Source organism: Perca flavescens, chromosome 8 (assembly GCF_004354835.1).
Source record: "Perca flavescens isolate YP-PL-M2 chromosome 8, PFLA_1.0, whole genome shotgun sequence".
Lineage (NCBI taxonomy): Eukaryota > Metazoa > Chordata > Actinopteri > Perciformes > Percidae > Perca > Perca flavescens.
The window spans coordinates 942778-952797 of record NC_041338.1 but is presented as its reverse complement, the minus strand read 5'-3'; the positions used below and the strand labels follow the sequence as shown (position 1 = coordinate 952797).

Genomic DNA, 10020 nt, shown 5'->3' with positions numbered 1-10020 from the left:
TATAATAATAGTAATAAAACAAACATATTTACACAATAAACACCCTTATAGAAACTGACAGTATATTAACACAGATATACAGATGAATAGAAATGACATATTGCACAGTTGGAGGTAACAAATAAATATATGCATAGTATAAATAAATATGTATAGTACCCATCAACGTTCTGGCCATTCAAAGTATCAGGTGAAAATGTAGCAGGCTATGTATTTTACGAATTCATTTTTTGAAGTATTTCAGACACAAAACATTGCATTAAACCATTTTTTATTCTTCTTTTTTTTAAGAGTAATTACATTTTAATAATTCCATGGGTTTTAGTTTGAAGCATCCTTGCCTCTTTGGTTTGTGGGTCTTCTTGCATGCTTGATGACTTTGTATTTCAACAGCTGAGTCGCGCTAAAGTGACGCTGCTGTGCCTAAAAACAGCACATATGAATATGGCGGCGCTGCTGAGAGGTCTCCGAGCTGGAAGGGCACTTCGGGGGCTGGCCGGCGGTGAGATACTGGTTGTTGTTGTTGTCTCAAGTTGATAATAGACTGCCTGGGAAAGTATTCATGTTGCTAATGTCCCTTCTTTCGGTTATTCGTAACATGAAGTAGAAACGAGCAAGTGTTTACCGTTAGCTGTGCGTGCCAAAGTCACAACAGACAGTGACCATGAAGGAAATGAATATGCAACATTATGTTGGCTGTGTTGACTTTTGACACTTTATAATAATTGTTGGTTGACATGGTGCTAGGGGTTTAAACCGCAACATTTAAACATGCATTGCATCAGAAACCCGTTACTGCGTTTTTTATTGGTTATGCATGTTGTCAAAGTAGATTTCTTCTAAATTGTGTTTTTATTGAACAAAAACAAAAAGCAAATTATATGACAGTATCACATGTACAGAACAATGGCACCTCCAGCAAAGCCATGATAGCATAAATACAATAAATAAAAAAATAAATGCACTAGAGCTGGGCCATATGGAGAAAATCAAATATCACAATGTTTTTGACCAAATACCTCGATAACGATACGTAGGGCTGACAATTGGTGCTTTCACTAAATATTTACACAATGAGATTTGTGATGAATAATCATCAACAATGGCTATAATGACTAAGGCAAATAATAGAACAGCTATTACAGTCTGGAAAGTTCAGAGAAGTTACATCCCTTTACTGTAATGCAGCCTGAAAAGACAACACTTCTTAGAGGATATCTAGTCTCATATCACAATATGGATTTATATTGATATATTGCCCAGCCCTAAATTGCAGCTTTGCTTTCCCCCTCCAAGACATGCCTCAGTCCTTACCTCTTCTGGGGTTCACCACTTATTTTAGTTTTAGGTATCCTATCCCACATTATCCCTCTGTAGAAGCATGTTTTTGTTTTTTTTGAACATATCTTTATTGAATTTCCAAGGCGCACATACAACATAAAATAAGACTGCCACAGAGTAAAGAATAGAGCCCTCCTTTTAGTCCCCCGCCGCAACCCCTTGTCCACAAAAACAACTAAAGACAACACAGAAGGTTTGCACAGTTGAGGCATACTCAACGCAATCAGTCAAAATGGGTTACTTAAGCCGTTGTGTGTTATCTGGAAATGTACTTTGAGATCTGAGACCATGCTAAACCATAGAGGACACTCCGAAAGGTCTGTGCACCATGCTCTCCAATATAGTCCAAGAAGGGGTCCCAGATTTGGAAAAAGCAGAAAGGCATGTCTCTGAGCTAGAAGCTAATGGAAGAAGTTGCTGCATTTAACCCTGTCAAAAAGCCCAATATCCTGGATTCGGTGCTTCCCTAGACATTTCATTATGGAGTTTGGTCACATTCTCGCCCAACCACATTCGTTGAAGCTAATGAATATATCTCTCCCTACAGTAGTGGCTGCTCCAGCAGCAACCAAGCCCCAGTGCAGCAGCCTGAGTCGAGGCTTCCACCGGGCGACACTGAGGCTTCAGGATGACTCCAAATCTGACAAACCCCCCTCCTCCTCATCCACAACCTACCATGAGCACTACCAGGCTCACTCTGCTGAACAGGACACAGCAGCCGCCCACGAAGACTCAACATCTGACCCAGCAGCCGACCAGGCTTCCAGGCCAAACACCAGGTCAATTCCAAGTCAACACTAAGTCAATACAAAAATCTTTAAATCTTGAGTAGGGCTGCACTAAGTGAGGAAAATATGCGATAACGTTGAATATCGCGATAAAGATAGGATTGGGCATCCAGAACCGGTTCCAACTTAAAAACTTGCCTACGGCATTTTTTCGTTACCCAGCCCTAGACCTTACCCTACGGCCTACGGGATTTCTGGGTACTGAAGCTCAAAACAGTCATTTTCTCTCTCTGTGTTTCGTTTATGCTGAAACATGCCTTGTTGTGTGTCTGTGGAAAGTTACCAGGACCAGGGCGGAGAGCAAGGTGAGGAGTACGAAACCGAGGAGCAGCTTCAAGCTCGAATCCTGACTGCTGCTCTGGAGTTCGTCCCACAGCACGGCTGGTCGATGGAAGCCATTGCGATCGGTGCTGAGGTGAGCGGAAGTGGAAAAGTAAAGCTAACAGTCAGAGCACAAGGTTGACTTTCTATCTTGCTCCCCTTTCCCCCTGGCTACTACAAGCTGCTCCTCCTCCTTTTGAAGGTTTTGTGATAGCCAAAATTAGTTGGGTAATGAAGGTGTGTGTGTGTGTGTGTGTGTGTGTGTGTGTGTGTGTGTGTGTGTGTGTGTGTGTGTGTGTGTGTGTGTGTGTGTGTGTGTGTGTGTGTGTGTGTGTGTGTGTGTGTGTGTGTGTGTGTGTGTGTGTGTGTGTGTGTGTGTGTGTGTGTGTGTGTGTGTGTGTGTGTGTGTGTGTGTGTGTGTGTGTGTGTGTGTGTGTGTGTGTGTGTGTGTGTGTGTGTCAGACACTGGGCCTGTCCTCTGCTTCCACTGGTATGTTTTATAATGGAGCTGGAGACTTGGTCCTACACTTCCTCGCCCAGTGCAACTCGCAGCTGACTGACATCCTGGCTGAACAACACAACCAGGTCCAACTGGGCCAGGCTGAGTACGCACAGCACACACACACACAGTGGTGGAATGTAACTAAGTACATTTACTTAAGTCCAAATGTTGAGGTACTTGTACTTTACTTGAGTCTTTTCTTTTCATGCCACTTTCTACTTCTACTCATTTCAGAGAGAAATATTGTACTTTTTACTCCACTACATTCATCTGTTACAGCTTTAGTTACTCGTTACTTTAGTTACTCCACTACATTCATCTGTTACAGCTTTAGTTACTAGTTACTTTACACATTCAGATTACTGCACACAGAACACATGTAGTTTATAAAATCTGATGTTTGATTCTAAAGTAAAGTAGCCAACAATATAACGGCTACAAGTCCAGCTGAGATGATGAGACCATTAAACACACAGCTGGTTGGATCCTTTACACACACTACAATGGGAGGAGAGTTCTGCACTAAGTACTTTTTACTTTAAATACTTTCTTGATGACACTTACAGTACATACTTTTGCTTAAGTCACACTTCCAATGCAAGACCTTTACTAGTAACGGAGTATTTTTATAGTGTTGTATTACAAAGTACTTTTACTTAAGTAAAGGATCTGAATACTTCTTCCACCACTGCACGCACGCGCACACACACATACACACACACACACACACACACACACACACACACACCTCTGTTGTTTTTATAAGCTGTAAAAAAAACTACTTTTAAGCCTAGTTCAGACCAAAAAAAATGGTATAAAAAAGGTAAAAAGCCTGATTTGTGGAAACTGGCAGGTTTCAGAATGTTGCAGACCAGCACATAGAAAGTAGTTTTTAACTTGTCTTGCTGCAGATCTTTAGTCTGAACTGGGCTTTACAGTTCGAGCTCCGAATGGAAAATGTCAGATTTCAGCGTTTGACTTTAACAACTGTGTTGCAGACGAAAGAAGACTGCTGACTTTCTAAGAGATGCTGTAGAGACCAGACTGAGGATGCTCATCCCCTACATTGAATCTTGGCCCCAGGTATAGTATGTATGATGATGAGCACAAGGAGCAGTCCATCTCTGTGTCTCCCTCCATTTGTTTTTTAATTCTCATTGCTGGCAGAGGTCAGGACTAAAGGAGAAACTACATTTGACCCTTGACTCTAACTACATCTCACTTCCTTAAATTGCCTCCTTGACTCCTCCACTTGCCTCCCTTCCTTCCTCCCACTCAGTAGGTCGGGGAGAGACGCAAGGAAATCATGGAAGGAGAGAGGCAACAAGCAATGTTTTTAAGGGCATGAGACGTCTTTTCCTCTAAAGTGTCACATGAATCGGTCAGCTGTTTGGGCGGAGTTAGCAACTCCTTCAGCTGCACGGCTTCCAGGAAGGCTGCTCTCGTGTATCCTCGCCTATAGCTCCTCGGTGATCCCTCCTCGGTCCTCGGGGCAGAAATAAGGGGACAGAACCACTTCCGGTTCAGCTGAGGACCGAGGAGTCGAGGAGCTATCGGATAAGGGTGATGAGATGCAGCCTCTGTCTGTGTCCTCAGGCGATGAGCATCTTGCTTCTTCCTCACAACATCCCCGACAGCCTGAAGCACCTGTCCACCCTGGTGGACGACATCTGGTACTACGCCGGAGACCGATCCACAGATGTGAGTGGATCCTATCACCCTCGATCCCCTTCTTCTTCTTCTCATACCTTCCTGTCCCCCATTCATCACCACCCGCATAATATCAGGCCTGCCACGTCCCAGGTTACCCCCCATCCCAACACCTGACTCAATACACCATGGCCAAAGAAACGACTTGGCACTGATTAGCTGGCATATGTCTTATCATAGCTCCAGTTAAAAGTTGGATCATCGTTCTAATTCAATACTCTAGCTCAGGGATCTTCAACAGGGGCCCCGGGACCCCTAAGGGGGCCTCAGAGTCAATGCAGGGGGGCCTCCAAATTATTGTAATAATAATTAGTTAACGTTTTTCCAAAAATGTAAAAGTCTTAACTTGAATACAACATATTATTAGCAAATATAGATCTCCACTGATGACAGGCCTGCTATTAAGATAATGCACAGATGGAGTTAATCCTAAGGATTCATTGTGCCACATGTATGTCTGCCCTACACATTATTGTAGGCCCAGTTTAATATGCAACTTCATTTTATACAATATACTGTATGTAGAAGGGGGTCCCTGCTCCATCTCTCTTTCAGTTAAGGGGTCCTTGGCTTAAAAACGTTCAAGACCCCTGGTCTATCTTATTTTAGGCTGAAAATAGTCTACATCAACAACGTTTTATTTCCAGGATAGTTCCAGTACCGTCGGAGGTTCCGCCAGATGTCCCTCATTTTGGAGGGCACAAAGGGCCGGATGGAGCCACGGTGCCTCTGCTAAATAGTCTCAGGAAGGAACTTGTTTTGGTGGAACATGTGTACGTTCAAAAGTAGTTTTAGTCGTGTAACGGAAAACTCATGACATCCGGCCTAAAATTAGGGACATCCGGTGGAATTTCCAGCGGAACCGGAGCAATCCCGGAAGTAGATATAGACTAAACGAATATTAAGTTGATTTATCGATTAATTGTTTGGTCACAGAGTCCAAGGTAACTTTTTTAAATGGCTTGTTTTGTCAACCAACTATTTGGTTTACTATAAAATAAAGAAAAGCTGCAAATCGTCACATTTAAGAAACTGACACCAGAGAATTTCTGGCATTTGTCATCGATGAATTGACTAATCATTGTTCCTAGTCAGCATTAGAATGAAATGAAATCTAATTCTCCTCAGTGTCTACGTATTTAGTTCTCTTCTCTTTTGATGCTGTTGCACCTTCTTGTATTTGATTCAGTTCTTCTGCACATGTTACTTGTTGCTGTATGTGTAATATTAGGCACATTGAGTTTAAAATGATATAGCCTTGCCTCTTTCAAAAATGCCTTCTATAGCACCCCTTTCTTTTGTAGATGAACTGGTACACCAAACGGGCAGCGCTGACAGGCATCTATAACACCACAGAGCTGGTGATGCTGCAGGATTCCTCTCCAGACTTCCGAGACACCTGGAACTTCCTTGACAACCGCATTCAGGATGTAGTCCAGATGGCCACCACCGCCAAACAGGTAGAGTGCTTGTTAAAGAGGAACAAAGGGGTCAAGAGATGAAGTGTGGTCATTGAGGAGTTGTTTTAAGACTCCTCTTGATACTTACTGAATGTATGAATACCCATCAGTGGACTAATTTAGCCCAGTTCAGAACAAAACATTCAAAACTACTTGCAATGCTCCGGTCTTCAACGTTGTGAAACCTGCCATTTTACACCAATATGACTAGACCATGCGGTGCATCCTCTCTAAAGTAACGACTCTCTCTGTACTTCTGTTCAAACTTCCAACCTTTCAGGCTTTTTGTAGCTAATTGTTGTTATTATTATTATTATTATTATTATTATTATTAGGGCTGAACGATTTGGGAGAAAAAGTCTAGTTGAGATTTTTCTGCCAGATATTGCGATTACAATTCGATTTGCGATTATTATTATTATTATTATTATTATTATTTTTTTTTTTTTTTTTTTTTTTATAAAAGTATAGCAAAAGTTATACAATATTTACTGTGTAACAGATAAAACATGTTATGAAACGTTATAACTGCTCTATATTCTTATGCAAGGATGAGAACATGGATATAAATTGCCAGCAATAAGTAGTATAATTTCTTTTAATAACCATGGGACATTGAACAGTCAAGCACATTTATCGCAAAAGCCAAAGTTATAATAATAATAATAAAACAATTCCAATAATAAAAAAATGTCAGTACTTTCCTGTAAACTGAAGTTTGTGACATGCCTCAGTTCAACAGCAGCATCTACATATTGCACCTTCTACAGTCATGTTAAATAAAGAAATACAAAACAAATGGAAAAATCCTCTGAAAATAGGACATTTCTGTAAAAAATCTGTGACATTATAGCTTTTATCTTGTGAAAAAACAGTAAATATAATAATAAAAAGAGGACTAAAAATGTTAAACCAAATGTTCGATTTGAAAGCTATTGATGGTTCAGCCCTACTAATTCAATCATCATTTGCTGCATCTTAAAATACAAATGAGGACAGTGATAGTGAGGTACTATTTCTAGTGTTGATAAAAAAACATTTTACTTCTCTGACCCACTGTTCTAACACTCCCTCTCTTTAGTCACTCTCTAGCTCGCGGGCGCTCGTTGAGCCTCCGTCCAAAACTCCGCCATTTGGACCAGTTGACCGCATAGACTGTATATAGAGGGATATAGATATAGATATAGATATAGATATAGATAGTTAGTGACTGACTTTGACCAGTCTGAGTCACAGGCGACCACCGACAGCTGGCGTGGTCGAGATGAGACGGGCCGGTTCAGACCGCTGCAACCTTCTAAAGCGGTTTCTTCTCGTGTCTTTGGTCTGAACTGGGCTTTACATAACTGACCTTAGACAGAGTGTTATTCTCCCACAACACAGCCCAGATAGGCCTTAATATTAGATTAGATTCAACTTTATTTTCATTGTGCAGAGTACAAGTACAAAGACAACGGAATGCAATATGGAGCCAAATGCAAAGGAAAACTGAAAGATGAAGATGCTTTAATATGTAGTACATGTACAATGAGTTCAGAATGCAGGGAGTGAAACCGACTCAGATCTTAACCTGTATTTAAAAGACATTTGACCTAATTTTCCAATCATATGTTATAAGTTGTGTGTTCCACTTTATTCTGTAGATGCAGTCGACTGGTGAAACCGTGGTGCAGGGGTTTATGGGAGCTGCTATCACAGTAAGTCTTTGCTTCATCTTCATCATTTATATGTACTCTTCTTTTTCAAAGCCTGTGCACTACATTAGCAATCATACCCTCCTCCCCTTTGTTAATCTGTACACACAGTTCAGTCTACGCTTTTAATTTGGAACCTTTCTTTATGACGATATTAGTAATCATGTAGTCTCACTTTGCCAGACCTTCCTCCACAGTGCTGCGGAGGAGGGTCTGGCTAGTCCTCACAGCATTCTGGGATGTGAGAAAAACGTGCTCTGGTTTATTGGCATTTCTTTAAACCAATCACAATCATCTTGGGCGGATGGAGCCACGGTGCCTCTGCTAAATAGTCTCAGGAAGGAACTTGTTTTGGTGGAACACGTGGACGTTCAAAAGTAGTTTTAGTCGTGCAACACGACTAAAGCTAGCTGTCTGGATTTACCCTGCAGAGATCTGAGGAGCAGTTAACTATAGTCCTCACAAATCCCCCGGAGGTTAGAACGCCAACACAAAGGAAGCCCAAGGCAACGGATATCCAGCCTAAATGATTGAAATGGCAACAGAGCAATCCCGGAAGTGGAACGTCAAGGATATAGACTAGTAGTCATGCATGAAGATTTATACTGATTTATACATTTTATGTGTTTTAACGAGGTAACACTGAACGTTTCGATTGTTTGAAAAATATGTAAAGACATTTAAAGGAACACGCCGACTTATTGGGAATTTAGCTTATTCACCATAACCCCCAGAGTTAGACAAGTCGATACATACCCTTCTCATCTCTGTGCGTGCTGTAAGGCTGTCTGACAGCTCCAGCGGCATCAGGCCAACACAGAACATGCAGGTGAATGGTTCCAGTAATCCTACTGCTCCCAATAAGTGACAAAATAATGCCAACATGTTCCTATTTACATGTTGTGATTTTGTAGCGTCACAGCGTGTACAAAAAACAACGTAACATGAGACACAGCCACCCTCTTTCCCTAAACAAACCAGGAACTATATTCTCAGGCGGAAGAATATAGTACTTTGGCGGAGTGATATGCTCGCAGCAAGCCTGTCTGAGAATACAGTTCCCGGTATATATAGTTTAGTATAGTTTGTTTACAGTTAGAAGATGGCTGTGTCTCATGTTACGTTGTTTTTTGTACACGCTGTGACTCTACAAATCACAACATGTAAATAGGAACATGTTGGTGTTATTTTGTCACTTTTGTCACAATTCGGAGCAGTAGGCTAGTTGGAACCAGTTACCTGCAGGATCTGTGCTGGGCTAAGCTAATGCTGGAGCCGTCAGACAGCGTTACAACACGCACGGAGATGAGAAGGGTAGGCCTATGTATGGACTTGTCTAACTCTGGGGGTTACAGTGAATAAGCTAAATTCCCAATAAGTCGGCGTATTCCTTTAAATGTATGTAAAGAAAAGTGGCTGATGTTTGTGCTGTGTTTTACAGCTGAAGAACCTAACAGGACTGAACCAGAGGCGGTGATCTAAAATATCTCTCACTCCCAGTGATCCTGACTGCCTGGCTTGAGTCATGAGCTGAAGATCAGATTTCTTTTTGCTCTTATTTTTGATGAACTGTAAGAATCTGAAAGTATTTGATTATGGCTTTCATTCAGGAAGAGAAAACTATTATTTATCACAGGCCACAGTGATAGACCTCTTTCTGTTCACCTGTAAGACTAGTGTCTGCTTTTGCTTTGTTTCACTGTCCAAGATTTCACTCTCCTGCTCTCCTTCCCTTTGGATGATATGATCTGTTTTTTTTTTTGGATTGAGCCTTAAATAAAGTAGTATATATATTTTAATGTCTGTGTTTGTTTTCTAATGAATGTGGTTAATATGAAGGTTGAATAAAGGTTGAACTCAAACACAACTCCAGGAGTAGAGTTTTATAGTTTAAAGTCACTTTATTATATTTTGTCTCAGTGTAAAAACAAAAAAAAAGATACTGTGACAAAAAAGCAAACTGCAGCATTGTTACTTGGATTGTCTATTTTCATTTCATTTATTTATTTATCTCCAACAGTCAACAATGTTGCAAGACAAAAAAATGTAAAACCATAAAATAAAGCACAAACAATCAGAATTTAACAACTAAAAATAAATATAAAAAGGATTAGTTCGAGAAGGAGCAGGCGGAAGCAAATAGCTTATTTGGTTCTGCCCCTTATTTCACAAAAATCATATTATTACAAAGTAAATAGATATGC

The 10020-nt window shown here is 40.9% G+C and overlaps 1 protein-coding gene across 1 annotated transcript; it reads left to right on the top strand.

Annotated features, from left to right (window-relative positions):
* Positions 1–398: 398 nt before the first annotated feature.
* Positions 399–9615, top strand: coq9 (coenzyme Q9 homolog (S. cerevisiae)). Its single transcript, XM_028585328.1, has 9 exons — positions 399–502; positions 1889–2120; positions 2409–2544; positions 2913–3055; positions 3951–4035; positions 4549–4653; positions 5967–6122; positions 7766–7819; positions 9258–9615. Exons 1-9 carry the CDS (start codon positions 439–441, stop codon positions 9291–9293), a joined length of 1011 nt encoding a protein of 336 aa, XP_028441129.1. The 5' UTR covers positions 399–438; the 3' UTR covers positions 9294–9615.
* Positions 9616–10020: the final 405 nt, after the last annotated feature.

Excerpts from the sequence above, each read along its gene's own strand:
- coq9 (XM_028585328.1), top strand. The coding sequence starts at position 439 with ATGAATATGGCGGCGCTGCTGAGAGGTCTCCGAGCTGGAAGGGCACTT. Across the intron at positions 2,121-2,408 it reads GCTTCCAGGCCAAACACCAG|TTACCAGGACCAGGGCGGAG; the intron begins GTCAATTCCAAG and ends GTCTGTGGAAAG. Across the intron at positions 3,056-3,950 it reads GTCCAACTGGGCCAGGCTGA|ACGAAAGAAGACTGCTGACT; the intron begins GTACGCACAGCA and ends ACTGTGTTGCAG.